Here is a 27,767-nt window from a genome sequence, read left to right on the forward strand (position 1 = left end):
ATATAACCCTTTAAAAAATACAGTGCTGTGTGTGATGGTTTGGGTGTTCCTCAGTGGCTCTGCTCTTAGGCATGTGTGCGTCTACGTGCTGCACCTTCACTGGAGTTTTCTCCAGCCATGCATCAATGTCCTGCCATAGATCAGCACACCAAATAGGCTTTCCTTTCCTCTGCCAACCATTCTTCTTCCAGTCCTTTAACCAACCCCATAGAGCATTGGCTACCATCCATGAGTTGGTGTAGAGGTAAAGGATAGGCCAGTTCTCATGTTCAGCCACATCAACAGCTTTTACCTCAGCAAACTGAATGGATTCTCCTTCTCCACCTCTTGCTTCAGTAACTCTCCTGGTAGGACTCCAGACTGCTGACTTCCATCTTCGCTTGTTCCCAACAAGGCGACAGGAACCATCTGTGAACGAAGCGTAGTTCTTTTCCTGATCAGAGAGATCACCATAGGGAGGAGCTTCCTCAGCATGGGATATTCTCTTCTCCTCTGGAGGTTTGGTACAGTCTGTGCCTTCCGGCCAGTTGGTGATCACCTCCACCAGACCAAGTTGATTGAGATTACCCATTTGTGCTCATTGGGTTATCAAAGCCATCCATTTAGACCAAGTTGCATCTGTGGCATGATGTGGTGATGAACCTTTGCCTTTGAACATCCAGTTAAGAACTGGCAGTCTAGGAGCTAAAAGCAATTGTGACTCAGTTCCAATCACTTGAGAAGCTGCTTTCACTCCTTCATAGGCTGCTAGTATCTCTTTCTCTGTTAGGGTGTAATATGCCTCTGAACCTCTGTAGCTACGACTCCAGAAACCAAGTGGATGACTGCATGCCAAAGACTCCAAGTTGGACCAATGTCACTGGCAGCTATGTACAGAATGTTTTTAATGTCTGGATCAGATTGTACAGATCCCAAGCCCACTGCATGGATTACTTCTCATTTTATCTGATCAAAGGCTGCTTGTTGTTCACTAGAAATTGTTTCTCTTACGAGTCACGTTGTGCAGAGGTTTGACAATTTGACGGAAACCAGGAATGTGTAGTCTCCAAAATCCCACTGCACCCAGGAAAGATAGAGTGTTCTTCTTATTGGTGGAAATTGCCATGGTGGAGACTTTGTTGATCACATCCTGAGGAATGTAACGGCGACCATCCTGCCACCGCACTCCCAGAAACTGAATTTCTCTGGCAGGTCCTTTGACCTTGTCTCTCTTAATGGCAAAACCTGCTTGCAACAGAATGTCAATGATTTTGTTACCTTTCTCAAAGAGTTCCTCAGCAGTTTGGCCCCACACAATGATGTCGTCGATGTACTGGATGTGCTCTGGAGCTTTACCTTTCTCCAGTGCATTGTGGATGACTGAGTGACAGATTGTTGAGCTGTGTTTCCACCCCTGAGGCAAACGGTTGAACTGGTACTGGATCCTTCTCCTAGTGAATGCAAACTGAGGCCTCTACTCCTTTGCTATGGGAAAAGAGAAGAAAGCATTAGCAATGTCTATGGTTGCATACCATTTAGCCTCCTTCAATTCCAGCTCATACTGGAGTTCCAGCATGTCTGGCACAGCTGCACTCATGAGTGGAGTCACCTCGTTGAGGGCATGAAAATCAACTGTCATCCTCCAGTCTCCATTAAGCTTATGCACAGGCCAGATGGGACTGTTGAAAGGTGAATGAGCTTTCTCAATGACAGCCTGACTCTCCAATTGACGAATCAGCTGATGAATGGGCAACAAAGAGTCACGGTTAGTTCTGTACTGTCTGTGGTGCACAGTTTGAGTAGCAATTGGCACTTCCAGATCCTCTATGTCATGATGTCCCACAACTGCAGATGCATCTGAAAGTTCAGGTCTAATGGACAATTTCAATTTATCATCCTCAATCTCTACAGATGCTATTCCAAAAGCCCATTTGTGACCCTTAGGATCTTTGAAACAACCTTGTCTCAAAAAGTCAATTCCCAAAATGCAAGGCGCATCAGGACCAGTTACCATAGTATGTGTCTTCCACTCTTTACCAGTTAAACTGATCTCAGCCTGTATCTTAGTTAACTCTTGAGATCCACCAGTGATTCCAAAAATAGATATGGACTCTGTCCCTTTGCAATTAGATGGCAATAAAGTACACTGAGCACCTGTGTCAACTAAAGCCCTGTATTTCCGAACTTTTGAACTGCCAGGCCACCTAATGAATACATTCCAATAGATTCAGTTCTCTCCACTATCCCTTTCCTCCTCCTGGCTGGAGGCAGGGCACCCCTAATGCTGAACATGGCATGCGAGGTGTACACAATGACTGGTGCTGTTGTGAGAGAAATTGCAATTATGGGAATAACTGCAGTTGCTCTTGGGAGCTGAAGAAGTGACAGCTACTTTTCTGGCATTGCTGCCTCTGTTTCTGCCACTCTGCAGTTCTCTGACTGTCTTTGAAAGAGCTGAAGTAGATTGACCATCCCACTTGTTCATGTTCTCACCATATTGGTCACGCATAAGTATCCACAGTGACGCACGTGATTGCTGATGTCTAGGTGGAATTTGTCTCCTCCTGGGCTGGAATGGCCTTGTAGGAGGTGGGCATCTGTTCCTGATTGCAGAAACATGCACCTATTCAGAAGATGAAGGGATGGTATCTCTTGTCAGATTGGAAATGGAGGTTTTAAGATCCTCCTTCACTTCTTTCATGCTATCTTTCATCCCCTTTATCTCTGTAGTCATAGTTTTTATGGCAGAGACTACAGGAGAATGTGACAAGCTGTGCTCTATCTGCCTGAGTTGGTCAGTGAATTCACCAACAGTGAAAGACCTTCCATTATCACTCCTTGATAAAAACCTGCTAGACAAGAAGTTAGCACAGGATGAAGGAGCAAGCTTAATAAGCTTCTTCATGAGACCTGTTCCAAGAGGAATATAATCAGGCTCATGTGTGCCATGATCTCCATAGAGCACTTTCTTCTCAGCAAACTCCTCTGGAAGCTTATCTCCCTGCTCAATGGTGTTCCACTTCTTGGCTGCCCATAGTAGATCATCTCGGGAAGGATATCTCATAGCCACACTTAACAGGAGGTGTGTCCACAAGCTAACCTTACCAAGAGGACTTGCTAGGTATTTGTCCACTCCACTCTCCTTGGTGAGTGGTCCTAGCTGCTTGGCAGACTTGCCTCCTATCTGTAGGGCATTGGCACCAATAGTATGGCATCTCACTAGCCAGTTTAGGATTGGCTCTCCTGATTCCCTTGAGTATTCCTTTCTTACTCCTCTGACCTCTCTAAGGGGATCGTTGGAACCCTGGATGTCATCCTTCTCCTCTTCCTCTTGTTGTTCTGGTTGTCTCTGGCCTAGAAACAGGCCAGAGTCCTAAGAGCATTCTTAAAGTCATCGGAACCATCCTCTATTCTTGACAGCCAACCTCACAGAGCTCCTCTCATCAAAGTACTGAGATCTAAGCATGTTTGCCAAATCTCGAAGACTATGTCTCCTCCTCTTCCTCTTGTGCACTAGAAGTCCCCTCCCCTAAATCCTCCTTTGAATCACTCTTCGTCAAATGTCTTAACTTTCGCCTTGGCAGGTGCCAAGAGGACCTGTGCTGAGATGGATTTTGACGACTCCACTAGCGGTTTTGAATTACTGGGGGTCTGGCCAGAGGACTGTGAGTTCACATCGGCCTTAGGGCTACTTTTTTTTTGCTGCTGCCTGGGGAGTTGAACTGGCTCAATTAGTGTTATTAGTTGAAGGAACATCTTGAGTTTGGGTAGTTCCCTGTGTTCCTGGGCATTCGGTCATGTTATCATTTTTGGCAGCAACATTGGCAGCTTTCCCAGAATTTAGGGGAGGAGGTGTAGTGATGCCCCCCCCTTGCTCTGCCCCCCGAGTTATCAGTGTTTTGAGTTGGATTGCTGGTTTGTTTATTGCTTGTTTATTGCATCACACTCAAATTTCACTTACATAATGCCAGAATGAATATGAAAACCAAAATCACAAGACCCACGTGCACACACAACAGAAATACCACAGTCTGACATGAATAACATTCAGAATAAGGGTCAGCCACCTGAGTCTTAGGTAAGATTACTCTCATTAGGGCTATAGATAAAGCAGAAGAAGTAATACTTCTATTTTCTGTAATGTTACTGGTAAAGGACTCAGTGACGTTAAACCCTATATAGCCAAGGATGAAATCCTCCCAACTCTAAAAAATGGATGTAAGTTTAGCTTTGATCTTCTTCAAAATTAGATTAAACAAAAAGTAACCAATTTGTGCTTTGATTCAATTATAAACAAGAAAACAGACAACAGGCCACATAATAGTCCCCACTAGGTAAAATAGCTTTATTCTGATTCCCAGAGTTAATTAACAATCACTCAAAATTAATTTGCCCCAAGCTGGAGTGTCAAAATAAAAGATGTGACGGTTTGGGTGTTCCCTGCCCCTCCACACTGTGGAAATCACCCAGACTAGACTCAGCCAGCTCTGGAAAGTGAATGAAGCTTATTATTTACAGCTTAGCAGAATATACAAGCAGGTATTTACATTTAAATACAGAAATATACAAGGTAAAAGGTAATACAGAAACACAACTCCCCTCCCAGAAACCTGAGTCCCCAAGAGGGGCTCTCAGCCACTCTTCCATCTTCTCTCCCCCTCCCCCCCGACCCCTTACCCCACTCTCAAGGAAGAATGGAGGTTCGGCCAGGGGCTTAGGAAGCAAAGTGGATTACTCAGAGAAAAACAGCAGAGAGAGGCTAGAGAGAAATGCAGCTCAGCCAGTTTCCCAGCAGAAGTGCCTTATCTATGTTTTGATTCTTGTTCTTACACATCTCAGTCAGCCTATGAGGGAAGCAGACATCACCATTGTTTTCCTTCCACAGCCTGTAATCTAATTCTTCTCACCAAAACATTCAAGCTAGCTTCAAACTAGCACACTGTGATTTTGAAAAATGTTGACTGTGTACTTGCTAAAGTCACGTTCAGTTACTGTGTCCAGAGTGCCGTCAGTGATTTTAATTTCCTTTAAGAAAGTGCAATTAAGTAAATAATTAAGAAAGGGTAGGAATATTTTATTCCAAGGCCATTCATGCATTATTTATCAATACTCTGCACAGTACACCTAATACTACACTGTGTACTGAAAGCACCATTTTCAGTTAGGTTTTCCCTTTCAAAATATCTGCTTTACTGAAAATCATGGTAAAAATAAAACAAAACAAATAAACCAACAAAAGAAGTCAGAAAACCCACAATTTTCTCATAAGCCCTAAGACTGTGAAACATAGATTCATCTCACTTCTCATAATTAATTTCACAGTAAAACTGTTCATCCCTATAGATATCAATGTACTTATGCACTGGATGTTGAATTAATGCCATTCAGAACTGATTTTTTTTTTTAAATTAGCTAATGTATATTATGTTTTGAGCTTATATTGTAAGGCTCAAAGTTGCAAATGTTTTCTGTTAGTTAAAATTATTATTTGCAGAACAAGTGTAGGAAAAGAGAGAGCTAGCCAACCTGGAGATGCATTTTTATGTAGAATTCTATCTCCATTCTTACGATGATTAAGATGACACAGACAGTAACACATTACAAAATTAATGCATTGCCTTAAGTGGATGACATTATTTTTGAAAGCAGACTGATTTTACAATGCTGCAAACACTTAAACAAAAGCTCACAGTTTAAAAAACAAAAGAGAGGGAAAATACAATAGGAGTGCTAACCTGACCTATCTCTAATCTTTTCTTTTTAAACCGAGGCTACTCAAGAATCTTCAACTAATTATTCCATTTTATTGATGGCATTTTTCCCAAGGGAAGTTATTTTAAAAGTTTAACCCCTGAGCAAGTCATGGCTTTTCCTGCCTTTGAAAGTGTCAAGTGCATTGATTAAAACTGCAGGAAGTGTTACCTTCTACCCAGAGAATCTCACCCTGCACAATCTTAAACACTGTCTCTCTCCCAAAACGGCTTTGATTCAGCAATTCAGACCGCTTCAGCTGATATTAAAGGCAGAAGCATGACAGAAAAGGGATCAGCAGTTAAAACGAAATACAAAGAAGGGGAAAAAAAACCCCAGATCTTGGATATAGTACCACAAAGCTTGAGAGAAAAGCAGATTTGAAAAAGACATCAGAGTGACTAAAAAAAGAACAACATGACAGAAATTAAACAAGATTTTTATGTTCGTGTTCTATGCATTTAAACTCATCTCAACCTCTATTGAAATTCCAATCATACTCAAACCCCAAGGCTTTTGACATACTTTCAAAAATCCACACCCCCTCTTACTCCTTCCTAAGTCTCCAGAGTCACAGTGAGGTATCCAACAAGTTGAGTAGGGCAGGGAAGAAGGAAAAGGGGAAAAAAAAACCTGCTATTATGCATAAAAAAGCCCATTTTTATTAAACTTAGTTTCTAAAATGATCATGATTATTTTAAACATTCACTGTGTATTCTTAATCCTGTCCTTAGCCAATGAGAAGAATGCTCAAATGGTTTGGAGGGACAAAAAAAAAAAAAAAAAAATTTTCAAGCTGCATTTATCCAAATATCACCAGCAATAATTTTTCTTAGGTCAGGGACAAAGTAAGACTAAACTACCAGGACATGCTGAGGGCTCTAAAACATGACAGCTAGCAGAAGAAAAGGAAGACAAAGCAATCTGTGATGTATCTTTACATGATCAAATGAACATAGCACAGAAAACTCTTAAAGAATGTAATAAACACCATTAATACAACAGCAAGTAACAGGCATCGTGGAAAGGATGTGCTAAATTCCAAAGGGTAATTGGATTTTCAGAACTGCAAGTGGGTTGGCTTTTGTTTTTTGTTTTTTTTCCCAGTTCAGTCATGACAGGGCCAGAAGGTAATGATACATCTGCCATGATGCAACAAGCAGACCTGTCTTCTGTCAAGAGTTGAAATCATAAAGGAATAAGCTGTCATTAGCAAGCTCTCTCCAAACAGTAGAGCTGTCATCTCATTGTTTTTCTTTGCTGGCATGGGGGCTGGTGTGGGCTCACATACCCTGTCAGTTCAGTATTAGCCTAAGCTTTTAACCTTTTCTTGAATTTCTGACTTAGTAATTATTAACTCTTATACAGCTGATGATGCACTATTATTTATTTCATGATCAATTAATATGGCTTTCAACTATGCAACTTCTTTTACCTGCTTGGTGATCAGTATTTCAAATCAGCATGTGAGAGGCTAGCCACTCCTCATAAAACATATTTAAAAAGGAATAGATGTAATCCCATCTAACTCTCTTTCCAGGGAATGCTCTACTTTGTGACAATTACATGCAACAAATTATTTCAAAATATACTGCAATTTGTGTTTGTCAAGATCTGAAAAGACATAAGGATTTTGCAACTTAAGTTTTCTTCATATTAATCCCCACAAAAGTGACAGAGCTAAATACGAGTTTCTTCTACTGAGATGGGCTTTACAAGCAATGTCACTAGTTCTATGGTCCTATGGAATGAATAAAAGTAAATGAGATTACAAGAGTCAGAGAATTAATATTTCAAATAAAACAATATAGCATATTATTGTACATTTTAGTGACATTTTACTTTTAGTAAAGTATTAGAATGCCCAAATGAGATTACGATTGTTACCTAGATATGTATATATATACGTACCAAAAAATCTAAATATTTTTAAATTATATAAATATATAAAGCATATTAATAATGTGTGAGATTATTACAAACTCTGTCACTGCCAATTGATAAATAAATGAAACATTTTAACATCTTTCTGCAACAATATATGTGAGATATCAAGTCCATGACACATCCAGGGAGGGGGCATCCATGACTTCCCTGGGCAACCTGTCCCAGTGTCTCACCACCTGCACTGTCAAGAATTTCTTCCTATTCTCCAGTTTCAACCTCCCTTTCTCAAGCTTCAATCCATTCCCTCTCATCCTATCACTACAAGCCCTTGTCAAAAGTACCTTCCTGGCTTTCTTGTAGGACCCCTTCAGATACTGGAAGGTTGCTTTAAAGTATCCACAGAGCCTTCTTTTCTCCAGGCTGAACCACCTTTCCTAGCCTTTCTCAAAAGGTGAGGTGCTCCAGCCGCTGATCATCTTCGTGGTCCTCCTCTAGATCTCTTCCATCTGGGTTGTGATGACTCAGCATCAAGATGAAGATGCATACCTTCCCTCATAACCTCCTCCTTCTACAGAGGCTGTAACCGAAGTCCTCCCAGAGAACAAAGGAACCTCTGAGCATGAAACCAGGCACATCAATCCTAAATCCTTATCACTTCAGGTAAATGGTCTCATCAATCAAACTAAAGAATGGACCTTGGTCTTTCACTATCTCCTCTTGGCACTGCTTCAGTCACTGAGTAAATAAAAACTGTTAAGAGGGACATGGAGCTGCTGGAGTGGGTCCAGAGGAGGCCACAAAGATGGTCAGAGGGCTGAAGCACCTTCACAATGAAGACAGGCTGGAAGATTTGGGATTATTCAGCCTGGAGAAGGTTCCAAGGAGCTCTTAGAGCAGTCTTCCAGCACCTGAACGGGCTCCAGGAGAGCTGGGGAGGGACTTTCGATGAAGATTTGTGACAAGATGAGGGGCAATGGCTTTGAAACTTGAGGAAGGGAAATTTCAGTGAGAGATCAGGAAAAAAATCCTGAAAGCATGGAGACACTGAAACAGGTTGTCCAGGGAGGCTGTGGATACCTCCTCCCTGAAGGTGTTCAAGGCCAGGTTGGACAAGGCCGCTTGGTCTAGTGGGAGTTGTCCCATGGCAGGGTGGCTGGAACTGGATGATCTTTACAGTGCCTTCCAACCTGAAGCACTCCATCAGTCTATGCTCTCAGAAAAGCCTGACTCTATGGGAAGTGAGTTAGTCACACAAAATACAGAAGGGACAGATTAAAATCTCTCTTATGTTATTTTATGCAATTGGCATTTATTTATATCATTCACATTTATTTATTTATAAAAAATTGAAATAGCTTCAGTGATGTGCTACTGCAAGTGGAATAGGCCCTCACTCCCAGAGGTGGGACTGAAACTTCAGTCTCTCACATGTCAGATAACTACTTCTGTCAAAAATCACAATTTCCCACTGCAGAAAGTTTGAGGACACAAGTTCCTGTTTTAACAAAACAACAAAACCCACACAATGTTTATTTCTTATTGTACTTATAGGAAATTGGCATCTTTTATTTTTTTTCTGTTTGTTTCAAATATCTTCATAGCATGTATTTGGTTTATTTAAAATAAGCTTTTGTTAGTCTTACTGCTTTATATTAGCACATTTGTCTTTTCCATACTTGTTTTTCTAAAGCAGGTCTTTTCCTACCGTGTTTGAATGTATTTACACATATCTGTCTCTCACATTGTATACACTTTTCTCCCTCCTCCTTTTCCTGCAATCTGTTCTCCACCTAGTTGTTTCATCTCCTTTCATAATTTTAAGTATCTTTTAAACTATCAAGTTTTAATTTCAGAATTAACGCATTAATCTCACCTCTTCACACAAATCCTTGAAAGCTGCTCGCAACACCTACTCCACACAGGACTGAATATACACCACAGAGTTTGTAATAAAAGATGGAAAGAGTACTGCTTATAGGAACTGTAGAATCATTAAGGTTTAAACAGACCTCCAATATCATCAAGTCCAACCTTCTACCCAACACCTCCGCGACCACTAGATTATGTCCCAAAGTGCAACATCTTCTTGGTTTTTGAACATTTCTGGGGATGGTGACTCCACTATCTCCCTGGGCAGCCCGTTCCAAAGCCTGACCACTCTTAAAGGAAATAATTTCTTCCTAATAACCAACCCAAACTTCCCCTGGAACAACTTGAGGCCATTTCTTCTTGTCCTGTCTTTAGTTACTTGTGAGAAGAGGCCCACACTGGGCTCACTCCAACCTCCTTTCAGGTAGTGGTAGAAAGCAGTAAGGTTTCAGAATCACTGAATACATGTATCTGTTTGGAAGAGACCTTCAAGATCATCCAGTCCACCCTTTGACTCAGCCTTCTCAGCCTCTCCTCCTAAGACATGCTCTCCAAGTCCCTCACTACCTCTGTTGTCCATTCTTATCACCGAGATAAAAAGAAAAACCACACTTCTAGCTACTCCAATTCCCACTGGGATATTTCTCCACGGATCTCTCCTTTCCAATGTGTACTGGCCCCAAGCCACTAGAAGCATGATAAATGTTAAGACTCAACATTGGGTCCTTATTTCATAAGTGCTTTAAGAGAAACTTTGGGGGTTTTATCCCTCAGAAGTGTTGTCCCAGAGAGAAACAGGTTTCTTCCCTTTCTGCGTAGGATAGCAGTTCATCCTGCTCAACCCACTGCTCACTCTACACTCCAGCTTTTGTATCCTTATTTTCAGTTTTTATAAGAAATGCACTGCAGCTTGTTTGTAGTGGTCCCATTGCTCCTCACAGAGAAAAGCAGTGGTGAAAAGGACAAGAGTTTCATCTCCTAGAGGGCTTTTTGTTTATCTGTTTGGGTTTAAGTAGAGATGATAATTCTGAACTAGTATCTGCACAACAGACATTTGGTAGTTTTACAGTATAATTATTTTAAAAACAAAAACACAGTCTCTAGGAACTGTTTTAAGCTACCTGCATGTGTTTCACACAACAGATCAGTGGAATTTTCAAATCCTAGATACTATTACTCATTTCAAATTCACATAGTTTCATTAGAAAAAAAAAAATACCCATGTTCTCCTGTCATCAGCACTGTAATCTTAAGGTTTGATAAGGTCTGCTGGTTTCCTTTGAGGATGAGACCTCTCCTTAGAAGAAGCACTGAAAAATCAAGGAAAATAATTCCTTACTTCAAACCAGCAATGCTGCACAAGGAGTTATCACAATTTCCATTCAGGCCATTTATTTTATAGGCTAGTTATTCTCATTTCATAGGAGAAAGAAGTGACTAGATCAGCTAGAGGACTGAACACCAAAAAAATCTAAAAAGGATGCAATTTTTACTATTACTATTAACTAAAATTGAAGTCCTTATATTCACTCTGCCACAATTTCCTGCATTTGGAAGAGTAATTTATACAATCTGTACATGAAGTAGATGTGATATCAGCACGTAATTATCTGTATTCTTTTTTTTTCAGTCATCACATAATGATTTCAATTACCTTCAGTGTGGTTTGACTTCCATGAAACATCACCTTATCTAACCAGATATACACCCAATTCCCACCACAGAGATGACAGGATACCAAAAAACAGCTACACATTTAATATAACACAATGTCATCTCCATTTTGCATGGAGAAAACCTCAACATGCTGCAAACATTTTGTGGTACATTTACCTGAGTTTTAAGGTGAAAAAAAGAGAGTATGAGTTTTACAGTAGCTGGATGAAAAAGAATGCTAAACTAAAAAACTGCGCTAAGAAAAAGGGAAGTAAAAGAGAAGAGTACAAAATCTGATGTCCCAAAGTCATGGAATGATTACATTTTTTAAAATATATTTTCTTACGAAACACTGAGTTACTTCCCATGGTTTTTTTTAAGAAATATTCAAAGTGGAGTAACCTATAGCCTATTTTTAAGGATAATAAACATCTGAAGGGACATAGGTCTGATGTCTGCCACATTGGCACAATCATGGCATAAAATAAGTAGTAAGAAAGAAAATAGGAATTCCATTCTAGAAATATTCCCTCAAGACTATCTGTTAATTTAGGGATAGCATCTCAGTCTTAAATGCTCAACATCTTATATTACCCAGGGCAGCAGCATCTCTAGGAAAAGAACAAAAACGTGAGCAGAAAAGCACTGCTATGAAAATTGAAGTAGCTAAGAGTTCTTTGGATCTCTTGGGGAAGGTTTTGGAACTTGCACTCTAGGATTTAACCTCCAATAACAGACCTACCATACACCTATCTCACATTCACTACATTCTAAAAAGTAATTTTTGTCCTGCCACTGAGTCTTGATTTAAAATTAACTTTATGGTAGAGCAAGACAGGCATCTCTTTCACTAAGTGAAGTGATGACTAAGTTTCTTTGCCATAAAAAGTGTGGTCTGGTGCTTTTGTTAGTGGATTATATAAAAAAAGGGGGGAAAAAAAGTAACTTTACGGCCTAATATTTTAACATTTCTTCCTTCTTTGCTTCATTAAAAACCGGCATGTTTGAAAAGAACCATTTGGAAAACATATTTGAAGGGAATCATTTTCTATACTGAATAATTTAAAGCCAACTGGAAAAAATAAACTTGATTTAGCAAAATGTGTAACAGTCTCTGTGACAACCCTGATATTTAGAGAAGAACATTAGTTTAACTTGGTAAATGCAACAGAAATAGTCTGAAATAGGCTAATCTAATGTTTAATACAAGAAGTTTCACTCAGGTAGCTGGATGCAAGAGAGGAAGTACACCTTCAGAGTTCCATTTCTAAAAATTGTGCAGTCTCTTGTGCAGATGAAAATACAACCAAACAGAGTCCATGAAAATGTAAATGTTTTCTTACTGTCAAGTATTGATAGGTGAATCAGAGTGAATCAGTATTCAGTGCAAAACTGGAAAAAAAAAGGCTGTGCCTCTAATAAATTCAGTACCAGCCCAGCAAAAAAGCCTGCTGTTATTATGAAAACTCATGTTATCAAGAGATTACAACAGACGTGGAGTGAGAGTATGTACAAATCTAATGAAATGTAAAAGAAAACACTTCAAATCATCATCAATTTCTGTAGTGCCTTCTACTGCAGCTTGTTGCCTGTTAAGGGCTCTGTTCTGGAGCACTCCAAATTCCTTCCTTCTCCACCCTGCTGTGGGTTTGAATGGGAAGGAGTAGAAGGTGTGAAAACTGCTTTCCCCACCCCCCACCCCGGCACTGCAGGCTTGAAGGGGGAACAGCAAAAGGCACCTTTTCCACACGTGTTCTGACCCGTGTAGAAGCCCACACTGGAATCAGGCTGGTGGTTGGCTGGGTTTTTCATGCCCAGTATAAAAGGGCAAATGGACACTTTGTCTAGAAAAGCATAAATAGAGCAAGGGGAAAAGGCATGAGGTTCCTGTCTTGGACTGTCCCCACTTCTGGATGGCTCCTACTTTTTTGCACAGCTCTTGGTTTTTGGACAGTTCTCTTCACTTTTGCATTGTTCTGTGCAAATTTGCAAGCTTGGCAAGTCTTGGGGTCCATTTGAAATTGCTGACAGTGGCACCCGGACCCAGCTACGCTCAGACCATATCAAGCCAACTTCCTGGATGCTATTCCAAGCTGGGAAGATGCTAATAGTTTGGCTCTCCCCTGCTGCTGCTACTGAGGCAGCATCGTTCCACAATCATCCCATGTGATGGTTTGGGTGTTCCCCACCTCCCCACACTTTTAGAAATCACCCAGACTAGACTCAGCCAGCTCTGGAAAGTGAATGAAGCTTATATTTACAGCTAGCACAATATACAAGCAGATATTTACAGTATATAGAGAAATATACAGAAATATACAAGGTAAAAGGTAATACAGAAACACAACTCCCCTCCCAGAAACCTGAGTCCTCAGGAGGGGCTCTCAACCACCCGTTCACCTTCCCTCTACCCCTCTCAACCTTACCCCAGTCCCAAGGAAGAATGGAGGTTTGGCCAGAGCTTAAGAAGCAAAGTGGGTTAGACCAAAATGGAGGGTGAGGTTAGAGAGATGCAGTTCAGCCAGCAGCCCCAGCGACAGTGATGCCGAGAGTGGTTAGCTAATGTTTTTATTTCTTGTTCCTATACTTCTCAGCAAGACTGTGAGCGAAGTAGACATCACCATTATTTTCTTTCCACAGCCTGTAATCTAGTCCTTCTCACCAAAACATTCTAGCCTGCTTCAAACTAGTACATCTCACTTGTGGAAGAAGTGCTTGAGACACTTCTGAGTTTGGCAGCTTTTCCACCTGCCTTCGACTTTTGCCGTTTGGATCCACTATTGGATATTGCTTGCAGCATTAGGTGGCAGCCGAGCCACAGAGAAATCCAGCAAGGGATCATCTCCAATTCCCTACTCCATGAGTAAAGGCTATTGTTCCCTAAGATTCTCTGCTCAGCCTGTAGGGTAGCAGAGAATCTGTTACAGTGGGGTAAAGGTGTGTTTGTAGCTTAGCCTTTTCCATTTCCAGACTTCCTAAATATCTGAAGTTGCTCATAACATCCTTTGAAGAATTTGTGATCGAATTAGAACCTGTAACCTAAACTTTGGTTTAGGGGCAGGTTTTTCAGGAAAACAAAATAATTATATAATTCCTGACTCATCCACGTTAATTCCCTGCCTCCACAACAGGTTTCTGTCCTGGCATTAGCTGCCATACTAAAACCACACAGCAGCAGCACCACGTCACACTGTTTTCATTTTGAAGAGAGTAATTTGATACCATAGAAAGAAGTTCTGAAAAAAAACACAATGAGCAGATATTCACATAATAAATAGTATTATCATATAGGGAACAGTGATGCACAAAATAAAATATCACAGATTTGGAGCTCTGTACACACACCTACCTCAGTTGCCCTCTTTATATATGGTATCTGTGTGCCACTGTCTAGATCTTCATTAATTATAAGTCTCCGAGCCCACTGACCCGCTCTGACGACACCGTTACCATGAATGAGCACCAAGAGTTTGTCAGGATTTGTTAGTGCATCTTCACTCATGAAGATAAAGCTCTTTGGTTCGCTCTCGGTTGCATCCACCTGCAGTTACAGAAAAGAGGTACTTGTATGTATTCATAAAAAACTTTTAAAAGCTTACCTGTAGTTATAAAAAGTTAGCTACCACATCACACAGAATCACAGAATGCTAGGGGTTGGAAGGGACCTCGAAAGATCATCCAGTCCAACACTCCCGCCAAAGCAGGGTCACCTAGAGCAGGTCACACAGGAACACATCCAGGCAGGTTTTGAATGTCTCCAGAGAAGCAGACTCCACAACCTCTCTGGACAGCCTGCTCCATGGCTCCAGCACCCTCATGCCAAAGAAATTTCTCCTCATGTTCAGATGGAATCTCCTCTGTTCCAGTTTGTGCTCATCATATCTTCTCCTGTCAGTCAGCACCAGTGAAGAAAAACTCCATGCTCCGCCACCCACATGGGCTAATTGTAGAGCTGGTAGAACAACCCTGGACTGACTTAAGGTCTAGAACAGCAGTGAAGGCAAGTGAGGGTATGAAACAGGAGGATTATGTCCGTGTTCCTCTCACTGGCACTTCAATCTTCAGACTCCTTTTAAGGAAAGTTCTTGAAGTCAATCAGTCTACTTGAACAAAATTGATTCCTTTCTGGAAGAATGGTCACGCCTGACTTTCAACATCTGCCACAGAACTGAAGACCTTATTCCCTGCTCCAAAATCCTACATGCCTCAAGCTTGCACTTTACACACCAGGAAACATACTCACCTTCTCTCACATTTTTTATCAAAAAGAAGAAACAGCAAAAAACATATTCTATGGAGAAGCATTTAAATATTTAAGTAAAACAGAAGCCATGTGTGCTAGTTTGAAGCTAGCTGGAATGTTCTGGTGAGAAGGATTAGATCACAGGCTGTAAAAGAGAAACAATGGTGACGTCTACTTCACTCACAGGCTTGCTGAGCTGTATAAGAACAAGAATCCAAATATAGATAAGGGAGTCACTCTTTGTCCGGGCTGTGGGCTACATTTCTCTTTAACCTCACCCTCCATCTCTCTGATTAATCCACTTTGCTTCCTAACTCTCCTGGCCGACCCTCCATTCTTCTTTGGGGCACAAGGCAATATCTGGGGTAAGGCAGCAGAGTGGAAGAAGGTAGAAGGGTGGTTGAGAGCCCCCCGCTGGGGACTCAGGTTTCTGGGAGGGCTGTTGTGTATTTCTGTATATAACTGTACATATATTGTAAATATCTGCTTCTATATTCTCCTAAGCTGTAAATACAAGCTTCATTCAACTCCCTGAGCTGGCTGAGTCTAGTCTGGGTGACTTCCAAAGTGTGGGGGGGTGGGTAACACCCAAACCATCACACCATGCTAGAGGTGCAGTAAGATTACACTGTCACTTCTGAAACAGCAATTTTGATACCTTCACATCTACCATAGCTTTGATAAGAAGTCAAATAATACTAAAACTCAGTCAGTACCTGGCAAGATGTAACAGGTTTTTGCACATAAATTGGATGTTTATGATATTTAACTAAAAAAAGACATTGTGAATTCATGTTACAGACACACGTTATTACTGGAGAGAGTCCACTGGAAGCTACGAAGAGGCTGAGGTGCCTGGAGCATCTCTGTGAGAAGGAAAGGCTGAGAGACCTTTGACTGTTGAGCCTGGAGAAGAGCAGACTGAGATTTGGGGATCTTCTCAATGCTCAGCAGGAGCTAAAGGATCTGTGGGAGGCCAGAGGATGGGCCAGACTCTAGTCGATGGTATCTAGGGACAGGACAAGGGGTAAGGGGCACAAATTGGAGCCCAGGACATTCCATCTGAACAGGATGATAAACTTCTTTGGTGTGAGGGTGCTGGAGCTTGGAAGCAGAGTGCCCAGAGAGGTTGTGGAGTCTCTTCTTGGGAAATTTCAAACCTACCTTGACCCTGTGATCCTGAGCAAACTGCTCTGGGTGCCTCTACCTTCCAACTCCCGCCATTCTGAGTACTGCAGGAGAGGGAGATTTGCCTCTTCTCTTACTCCTTTTCTATGTATGCACAATCTCTAGAGGTCCTATTCAACCCCTGTCAGTCTCTGGTTCCATATTTCTTTACTATCTATAAACTGAATTTGCCTTTAGTATTTAGGAAATATTACCACCTGCTAATCATATGTACTGGAAGACATAACCAGCTCACACTTCTGCAAAATATGTTAATATGGAGAAACGAAAAGTATGTACCAACATCATTTAAAAAATAACTCTCCATTCTCCTCATCAAATTAATCACATTTGGAAACTTTTCTTCAAGGTAATTTATCTTCACACAGTGCTAATTCATTAGATCAAGCGTTCACTGAAGAACGCACATAAAGGTCACTCCTGTGTGCTACCTTCCTTTATTGACAAATCAACGTGGAATACCATTTAGTGCTAGACACACTGAGTCCACATCAAATGATTTGTATTTATTAGCCACTTTCTCTTCTGGACCTGTTCATGAACTTCTCATCCTTTATTTATACACAAATCAAATAAATTCAGCAAAATGCTGAACTGCAATTAGTTTAATTTAACAATTTGATTCAACATTGTTATTCACATGCACCAACAGCCTTTGAATACTCTGCAGCTATGAATGTCAAAGCAATCTAAATTCTGCTGGTAATTCAACACAGCACTGTTTAAAACTTGTTTTCTCCTTTTCTCAGCTTTATTTTTTGCAACCCATGAGTACACCTTATGGTTTATGCTGGATTTTCAAACTGTGAACAAATTTTTTTATGAGTTCTGTCTCAAATGAGCTATCACCTGCTGCAGTAATAGCAGCCTACAGAGCAATGCATGCAAGCTGGATTAGAGGAAGTTACAGGAGAACATAATGAAAAACTTGTTTGCTGTGAGGGTAACAGAACCCTGGAACAAGCTGCCCAGAGAGGTTGTGTAGTCTCCTTTTCTGTAGACATTCAAAAACCACCTTGATGCATTCTTGGGTGACCCTACTTTGGAAGGAAAGTTGGACTTGATCATGCAAGGTCCCTTCCAATTCCTAACCCTTCTTGACTCTGTGAATTCAGCAATATACCAGGAAATATTTCACACAGCTGCTGTTGATCAAAGAATGGTCATGGAGGTGTTGGGCAGAAGGTTAGACTTGATGATATTAGAGGTCTTTTCCAACTATAATGATTCTGTGATTCTGCTCTTACTGATATTCACACTACCACACTGACATTGACTCAGTTTTCAGTTCTTAGCCATTACCATCTCAAGATACACAAGACCTGACTGGGCTCTAGGTTTCTTCTTTTGTGCATTGGAATTGATTTTGTTATAAGATAGAATGTTAATATTTTCAAGGGGGAAAAAAAAAACATTGACTAATGTTTTTCTTATTCCAGTTATAAAACACAAGAAAAATTACAAGCCTAGAGCCCAGACACAAGTGAAACAGGTGCAACTTGTGACTGGAGGAAAGAACATGGCAAGAAAGAACTGCAACTGAAAAGACTCAAAATGACTGTGAGAATTTAGAGCAGCTGGTGGAGAGAGAAAATTGCTCATTTTCTTCGCAAGATAGGAAAGTTCGGTTACATGGTTCTGCACAAAGCTCACTCACTCATTTATGTTACAGTCTTCACATTATTGAATATCCACGCTTATGATTTCTCACTCAAAACTGTAGGAAATAAAAACTGCTGATCAATATTGAAAGCAGCTAATTAGCATCTAGCCATTAGCACAAGTACCTTAACAAACCTAAAAACGGTGGAATTTCTACAAAACAAGTATTGACTGGACTTAACAAAACAGCCAAAAGGAACGTGTACTTCAGATAAGAAGAACTTTGGAGTTCTGGTTGATAAGAAGTTATCCATGGGACAGGCCTGATGGCCATGAAAGCAAATGGTATAATTGGGTGGTTTAAGAAGTGTGTGGCAAGCAGGTCATGGGATGTCCTACTCCTCCTCTACTCAGCCCTAAGTAGACCACATCAAGATAGCAGATCACTGTTTCTTAAAGAAAAGTAGATCTGGGTGACCTGGTAGGTGAAGGGAACCAGGGATGAAAGTTTTACCTACTGAAGTTAAAGAGCAAAGCATTGGCAAGTCAGAAGATTGTGCAAGTGAGACCTTTCAGTGCCACTGTCAATAAACCATTCTAGTAATTACTTAAACTTCCATCTCAGTCCTTCTCAGAAGCTGTTAAAGATGCATTTAATTCCAAAGCACCCTCTATTTGTCCTCAACAGCTAAAGAGCAGCAAAGATCAATCACTGATTATGCCATTAAACCCTGAGAAATACAAATACTTCATCTGGTTAAAAAAATCGCAATCTTCTTTATATTCACAACATAACCTGCAATGGAGCACAAAATGAGAAATTTAAAGGAAATAACTGAATGCCTTCTCCCTGAACATGAGTCTCTTCACTTAAATTTTCAAGTCCAAAAATATATGTCAGGACATTAAGAGAATTACAATACTTTACAGGAACAATAAAGCAGCATGTATCTTGGCCTCCCTGTGAAGAAAAAAAAATGTGCAGATTATGTCGTATCAGAGATGCTAATGTAATAAAACAATGGATGAGGTTTCCTGATCTCCAAATAGGTCTTAGTATGCCATCCAGAGGGACCCGAATAGGCTGGAAAATTTGGCTTAGGAGAATCTCGTGAGGTTCAATAAGGCCAAGTGTTAGGTCCTGCACTTAGGTTGGTGTAATCCTAGGCATAAATCCTGGCTAGGGAATGATGAGAGCAGCCCTGCAGAAAAGCACTTGGAGTGCTGGAGGGTGAGAAGCTGGACAGGAGTCAGCAATGGGCACTGGCAACTCAGAAGGCCAAGGGTAGCCTGGGCTACATCCAAAGCAGCATGGACAGCAGATGGAGAGAGGGGATTCTGCCCCTCTTTGTTCTGGGGAGACCTCACCTGCATAGCTGTGTCCCCCTCTGGAACTCTCAACACATGAAAGACATGGACCTGATGGAGTAGTACTGCCTCTCTTTCAGTAGAAATCTCCTGCCTGATAATTTCAATTAGATGCCCCTTAGCTCCTCTATTATGAAAAAGGCAAAGAAAATCCCATTCCCTATCCATCACCTCCATATCTTTCATTATTTTATAGATCTGCCATATTCTCTCCTCAGTCACCTCCTTTCCAAGCTGAAGAATCTTTGTCTAATTCTTCCCTGTCTGAAAAGCATTTCATGTCTGTGATCATTTTCACAACCCTTCTCTGTACTCTTTGTTGTTTTCTTAATTCTTCATACACTTTTTGATAAGGTGTCCAGACTCCACTTGGTGTTCAAGGCAAGGGCCCACAGGAAAATTGGAATGGGGATGTTCTTCTGTTTCCTTCTCCACACCTCAAAATTCCCAACATCCTATTTGCTTTTAGGGTTTTTTTACTGCCATTGAGCACTAACTGATGTTCTCAGAGAACTATTCACAACCACTCCAAGCTCTTTCCTGAGTTGTAATAGCTCATTTAGAGGCCACCATTGTGTTTAAGGAGCGATTTATTTTCACCATAATTTCACATTTACCAGCATTGAATCTCATGTCATTTTATCATCTAGTCTTTCAGCACTACAAAATAATTCCCCAACTCAGCTTTAAACTTGTCTAAATCACTCTGGAGAAAACCAGCAAAGTTTGTAACCTTTCATTAACTCCTTTCTTCTTTATACAACTGTGTCAGAGGAGACCTTAGTAACACCACACCAGTAACAAATTGTTTGATCTGTAAAATATGAAAACCTTTTCCCCCCCTTTTAACCAATTATTAACTTATACGGGGACTTTCCCTCCTCCTATGATTTTTAAAAACATTTGGTAAGCTTTTTGACATCTGGATGGAAATCTGCACAATTCTTTTACTGACAAGATCTTCATTTTTCATATGATCTCCAACTCCCCTCAATGAATTCTAGTAGGCTTTCTGAAAAGAAACCTGCACTGATTTTTCCCTCAATATATTACTACTATGAGTCACTCCTGGAGGCCTTTTAAAGACTATCACATGTACTCTTCTTTCAATTTCTTTGATGAAAACAGCTGATTTCAGCAGTAAGTTACATGATAGTTGTTCTGCTGCTTCGTATTTGGCTTCTTACAGAACCCTAGAGTCTTAAAAAACACCTCATCCTGGAATCTTATTATTGTATGATGTATTAATTAGTCCTAGGATCTCCTCCACTGGTAGGGAAAAATTAATAAAGTGTGGAAAGAGCCCTGCAGAAAAGTACTTAGGGGTGCTGGTGGGTGAGAAGCTGTACAAGAGCAATGGGCACCTGCAGCTCAGAATGTCAATGACAGCCTGGGCTGCATCCAAAGCAGTGTGGCCAGAGATGGAGAGAGCATATTCTGCCCCTCTGCTCATAGGAGACCTCACCTGCTGTGTTCAGTTCAGGACCTCTCCACACAGGAAGGACCAGATTTAGGCCAGAGAAGGGCACAGAAATTATCAGGGGGCTGGGGCACCTCTGGTACAAGATCAGGCTTAGAGAGCTGGAGTTGTTCAGCCTGGAGAGAAGAAGGCTTCAGGCAGACCTTACAGCTGCATTTCAAGACCTGGAGGGAACCTACAAGAAGGCTGCAGAGTGTCTGTTTCCAAATACCTGCAATGCTTTGAAATTAGAGAAGAGCAGATTCAGACTGGATGTGAGGAACAAGTTCTGCACCAGGAAGGTGGTAGAACACTGGAATAGGTTGTCCAGGGAGGTAGCTGACATCCCAAACTTGGGAGAGGGCTAGGTCAGGCTAGATAAGGCTCTGAGCAACCTGATCCAGTGGAGGATGTCCCTGCTGACTGCAGAGGGGGTTGTACTAGATGGCCTTTGGAGGTGCCTTCCAACCCAAACCATTCTGTGATTCTGTGATATTTTTTTTATCTTCATCTGAGCATTCCTTCTTCATGCAGCTCACCAGCCTCATCAGCTCTCTTTTGTTAGTCTTTATGATTCTAATGAGCTACTCAAGCTCAGTTTTTGGGTGATCTTATAAGAAAATGTCCAATATTTATACTCTTTTCTATTTTCCTCACAGGCCTAGGGCTTAGCGCTATGGCAACTGTCTTTTTACTTCTATTAGTCTCCTTTACTAATTTAAAACAAGTTTTTTGTGTTGTTACTTGGGAGTCTGTCAGTGGTGATTCAAATACAGCCTTTAGACAGCTTTACTTTTTTAGCATATATATATATATATATATATACTATTTTTCTCATATTTTTGTTTCTTATAACCTGGTTTTGGCTGTGGCAAGGGCGTAAAATAGTCATTGCTAAAATAGTCATTGCTAAAGAATAGTGCTCATACCTTGTGCTACAGTTTCCATACTGCTCACCATCAAACAGCTACTTTTGTTTTTTTTATGTTTTGGTTTTGGCTTTTTTTTGGTGAGTTCTTACTTTGTTCCAAAATGCAATTAAATTGTGGCACTTTGCAGAGGCTGGAAGTAATACATTTGAGAATAGCTTAAATGTACTACTGACAGACTGCATCAGTATGTCAGTGCTTGCTACATAATTTATAAATAAGAGCAAACATATATTAATTCAACAGTGAGAGCTAGACAGGACCATTCTTCTCCCAGGCCAAACACTCAAATCTCAGGGAACACTCAGGAAGTGAAAATGGGAACTGTGAAATATTACAGAACATTCCTAAAGCAAAGCACAGGTGTTTTCCTTGACTATGAAAGGTTGGCCTGGAACAGGAGGGCAAAAGCCTGTCAAAAACCCTAAGAATTCTGTACAATATTAAGGGAAAACCTTAATACAGAACTGTCACACTATACCCTCCCCTAAGCTTTCCAGTATAGAATACAAACACTTGTAAGGACAATCATGGCAGTGGATGTATTTGCAAACACTCTCATACAATAGAACAAGAGGACACAGTCTCAAGTTGTGCCAGGGTAGGTATAGGCTGGATATTAGGAAGAAGTTCTTGCCAGAGAGTGTGATTTCCCATTGGAATGGGCTGCCCAGGGAGGTGGTGGAGGCACCGTCCCTGGGGGTCTTCAAGCAAAGCCTGGATGAGGCACTTAGTGCCATGGTCTAGTTGACTGGATAGGGCTGGGTGCTAGGTTGGACTGGATGATCTTGGAGGTCTCTTCCAACCTGGTTGACTCTATATGATTCTATATGATTTTTTTTTTTTAAAGAAGGGAGGCTGTAGCCAGGTGGGGGTTGGTCTCTTCCCCCAGACAAGCAGCAATAGAACAAGGGGATGCAGTCTCAAGTTGTGCCAGGGGAAGTATACGCTGGATGTTAGGAGGAAGTTCTTGCCAGATGGAGTGATTTGCCATTGGAATGGGCTGCCCAGGGAGGTGGTGGAGTCACCATTCCTGGAGGTGTTCAAGAAAAGTCCAGATGAAGCACTTAGTGCCATGGTCTAGTTGACTGGATATGGCTGAGGGATGAGTGGGACTGGATGATCTTGGAGGTCTCTTCCAACCTGATTGATTCTATGATTCTGTTCTTACATGTTTTTTGGGTTGATCAATGATTTCCACCAAAAACCAGCAGCACCTCACATAACATACCTGTTATGAACTACCAAACAACTGTGTTGAAAAGCAAGACTTGGAGTGGTTGACTCAAACTCAACTTGAGTTTGTTCCTCTGCAGGTTTGTTCTCTATGTCCAGCTGTAGAGGTCTCAAAAGATTCAAAAAAATCCCTAAAAACATTAATAGTTCCTTTACCCAAACTAGCACTTTTTGATAACTGTGGTATCTCCTTAGGAAAGGCAGGTCAGTTGGAGAAATCAAACACATGAGAAGAGAGAAGCAACCACATAGAATCATAGAATCAACCAGGTTGGAAGAGACCTCCAAGATCAGCCAGTCCAACCTATCCTCCAGCCATGCTCAGTCAACTAGACCATGGCACCAAGTGCCTCATCCAGGCTTTTCTTGAACACCTCCAGAGATGGTGCCTCCACCACCTCCCTGGGCAGCCCATTCCAATGCCAATCACTCTCTCTGTGAAGAACTTCCTCCTAACATCCAGTGTACACCTACCCAGCACAACTTGAGACTGTGTCCCCTTGTTCTACTGCTGGTTGCCTGGGAGAAGAGGCCACCTCCCACCTGGCTACAGCCTCCCTTCAGGTAGTTGTAGACAGCAATGAGGTCACCCCTGAGCCTCCTCTTCTCCAGGCTAAACACCCCCAGCTCCCTCAGCCTCTCCTCATAGGGTTTGTGTTCCAGGCCCATTTCCAGATGCACACACACACTGCAGTGTTCTGAGGGAACACTGGGCTCAGAGCCTTGGCATTCCTTGTCTTTAATACTGGACTGCAGACTGTCCTCTTCACTGACCCAAACACACACTCTCTTGATGAAAAAAATAAAAAAATAAAAAAATATATACTTACTGGGAGAGTTACTTTCTTCAAGTGGCACTCCTTTTCCAGAAGCTCATAAACATATTTAGTAATGATCTGGATGCAGGAAAAAAAACAAAATGAAAATAGACATTAAACCACTTACAACAATGATATGTCAACTTAAAGGCCGGTGATTAAGCTTCTAAGCACTTGTATATGTTTTGCCACTTATCTGAATCCTTTACTACACCACTAATTACAGAACTTGGAGCTTTACACAGAAAGGTCCTCTCTGTCCCTCAGAAAAGGCTGCTTGCCAATACAAAGAAATTGTAACTGTACCTGCAAATTCATCACGTGCTGCTGGGTGAATAATTATGTGCCACAAAACCGAGGATTGTAACAACTTAATATATAGTCAGGGGTACAAGGAAGGCTCTCTTTTGCAAAGAATTACTTTTAAAGCATTTTTATTTCCATAAGAAGGACTCCTGAAACCCTCTCCCCTGTAAGTTCACCTCATGAGCTACATGGAGAGATGATCTTTAGTCATTTCAGCACAAGTTGCCTAGTCATTTGTATTTGCTGAACAGTGGAGGGATGGGTCAAAGGCTTCTAAATAGAAGAAAAAACCTGACTGATTCCCCACTACATGGGAGTTTAAGTCTCTTGTCTCCATGCAGAAATAAAAATGAAATTTTAGACCTGAAACAAAAGGAATTATTCCAAACAGCAACCAAAAGAAAGGGAAAAAACCCTAATGGCAGGGAAAGATTTGCTGTCTCAAATGCAACAAAGTTGTTCACACTTCAAAGGTTGGCCCAATACCTTGCGAAAATCTTTTCCACCTTTACATATTCTAAGAAAAATGGAGATGCAGAGGTAAGGACTTTCTAACTACTGTTTATTTGGGAATTAAGCTGAGGAACAAACTAATGTGTTTTGTTCATATGGGGCTGTAAAAACAGTTTGGAGTAACTGTCTGGATTTCGCTGGCTACAAGAGTTAAAAAAAAAACAAAACAAAGACTACCCCAAATTAAAGAAGAGAGGGGAAAGAAGTGTTCATTAAGAGCCCCACATGGTGTGTGCCTTCCCTTTAAAACTTGGGGAACTATGTTTAAATTCCCAGCAAGACAAGATCTAAATCCCAAAATATTAATCCAAGATATCTGGGTACAAATCCAGCTGGTATTCTTTAGTCCAACCCCTCAAGGCCACAATTACAGCCATCTGAACACTAAAGCCACAAGAGAAATGTCACTGTAACAAAGCTCTCAAGTGATGGCATCTTAACAATGCACCATGAGCTGAGCAAGTAAGAGCCAGGGTATGATAAACTTCCAATTTTAACTTTTCCAAATGCACAATTACCAAATAAAGTTCCAGTAAAGTTCAAAAAAAGTTTTCAAGTTTTCAGTTGACCAAACACAATAGGAAAAACGTTTGGAGCACATTCAAACAAATTAGAGGTACTAATAGATGCTAATGAAAAAAATTCTGGGGTGTGCCACTCCCTTCCTTTCACAAAAAAAAACAAACAAAACAAAACAAAAAAAAAAAACCAAAAAAAAACAACAAAACCAAATTTTTATTAGGACTGTGTGAGCTCTTTGTTACCCTGCTCAAATATGTTTGCTGATAGAGTTATGTTGAAAAAAATACTATGGTTTTAAAGAAAATCAGTCCTATTGAACATTGGTATCTACAGGGAAACGGCAGTTGGAGAAGGAATTTAGCTGTGAGCGATGAGTTGATTTAAGACATGTTTATCCCCAAAGCAGTATGTTAGGAACATGCATACAGTGTAATTTTACCTTCAGGGCCAAACTTTTTATGGTTCACTGAAATCAACTTCTCGGTGTAATGCCAACAAGTAAAGCAGTTAAGTTCCTGCAGCCTCAGATGCTGCTGCTGCTGTACGGACATTAAAATGAGTGTAATGATAATACGGCCTCAAACATAGAAATTGTACCTTTTGCTCTAAATCTATGCAACTAATAACCATAACAAACATTAAAAGAATGCTTGGAAAAGGGAAAAAAATGCTATGAAGAAAATGTATTTTAGACACCTCTTGCAAAAATCTACCCTTTTTTTGCAGCTATGTTGTTTGTATCTATTTCTTTTACTCTCTCTCATCTATTCAGACTGAGATGGCTCCAGGGCAGAAGTAAACCTCTACTCATTTCTTCCAGAGCCTGGCCCAGAGGGGCTCTGACCCTAGCTGGCTCTTTATGCACTACTCTAATATAATAAATATTGATACCAGGCTTGAAAATGGCACTGTTGAATCAGGACAGAACTATGATACAGCAAAAACTTAACATAATGAATGCTTCTAATGAAATACATAGGTATAGAAGAAGACTATAGAGCTATATATAAATTCCGAGGTTCACCAAGTGGTTTGGGTTGGAAGGGACGGAAGGACAAGTGCTGAGTCTTACACCTGGGAAAGAACAACCCCAGCTCTCAGTATAGAATGCGGACTGACTTGCTGGAAGGCTGCAAAGGGGAAAAGGATTTGAGGGTCCTAGATGATGGGAGGTTGACCATGAGTCAGCAGTGTGCTTTTGTGGCCAGGAGGGGCATTGCCATTCTGGGGTGTATTAGAAAGGGTGTGGCTGGTAGTTCAAGAGAGGCTCTCCTTCCCCTTTGTCCTGGTGAAACTGCATCTGGAGTATTGTGTTCAGTTCTGGGCTCCCCAGTTCAAGAGGGACATAGAACTGCTTGAGAGAGACCAGTGCAGAGCCACAAAGATGATTAAGGGAATGGAACATCTCTCTGACATGGAGAAACTGAGGGAGCTGGGGCTCCTTATCTTGGAGAAGAGGAGACTGAGAGCTGACCTCGTCAAAGTTTATAAATATGTAAAGGGTGAGTGCCAGGAGGATGGAGCCAGGCTCTACTGGGAGATGCCTGATGACAGGACAAAGGACAATGGGTGGAAGCTGAGGCACTGAAGTTTCATTTAAACATGAGGTGGATTTTTTTCAGTGTGAGGGTGACAGAACACTGGAACAGGCTGCCCAGAGGTGGTGTTGAGTCTCCCTCTCTGGTGATAATCAAAACCTGCCTGGACGTGTTCCTTTGTGACCTGGTATAGGTGATCCTGCCCTGGCAGGGGGGTTGGACTAGATGATCTTTTGAGGTCCTTTCCATCCTCTGGTATCTCGTGATTCTGTGATTCAAATCCCCTGCCATGGGCAGTGACACCTCCCACTAGTCCTGGTTACTCAAGGCCTCATCCAGTTTGGCCTGGAACACCTCCAGGGAGGGGCATCTGCAAGGACCTTGGGCAATCTGTTCCAGTGTCTCTCCACCCTCATTCTCAAGAGTTTCCTCCACATCTTCAGTCTAAATCTCCCCTGTACCAGCTCAAAGCCAATGCCCTGGAGGTGTTCAAGGCCAGGTTAGACAAGGCCTTGAGCAACCTGAAAGGGCGGAAGGTGCCACTGCCCATGGCAGCAGGTTGGGATTGGATGATCTTTAATGTCCCTTCCAAGCTAAACCATTTTGTGACTCTGTGAGTCTACGAATTTTATGTTTTGAATTACTGCTTGTGAGTTTATGGCTGATCTGTAATTTTGACAAGTTAGCTTTGAAATTATCTTTTCTGGAGTCATTATAAAAGAAGCAGTTTGGCTCGCTGACACCAATCTATACAACTTAAGTAGAATCAGCAATCCAGCGTGTTCCTGGATTCCTCCTCCAAATGACAGAGGAACAAACAAGAAAAGGTGCTATGCTGGACCTTGTTCTCACCAATAGGGAAGGGTTGGTGGTGAACATGAGGATCAAGGACATCCTTGGCTG

The 27,767-nt window shown here is 41.3% G+C and overlaps 1 protein-coding gene across 2 annotated transcripts in view; it reads right to left on the bottom strand.

Moving 5' to 3' along the window:
* Positions 1-27,767, bottom strand: part of ARB2A (ARB2 cotranscriptional regulator A) — a 401,267-nt gene that overhangs the window by 293,378 nt on the left and 80,122 nt on the right. For both annotated transcript variants that reach the window (XM_064140251.1, XM_064140250.1), the window contains exons 5-6: positions 23,998-24,063; positions 14,492-14,683 (exon numbers count right to left, since the gene is read on the bottom strand). In XM_064140251.1, coding sequence (XP_063996321.1) covers positions 14,492-14,683; positions 23,998-24,063 — 258 coding nt within the window. The remainder of the gene's footprint in view (positions 1-14,491; positions 14,684-23,997; positions 24,064-27,767) is intronic.

This window comes from Pogoniulus pusillus, chromosome Z, assembly GCF_015220805.1.
Source record: "Pogoniulus pusillus isolate bPogPus1 chromosome Z, bPogPus1.pri, whole genome shotgun sequence".
NCBI classification, from domain to species: Eukaryota; Metazoa; Chordata; class Aves; order Piciformes; family Lybiidae; genus Pogoniulus; species Pogoniulus pusillus.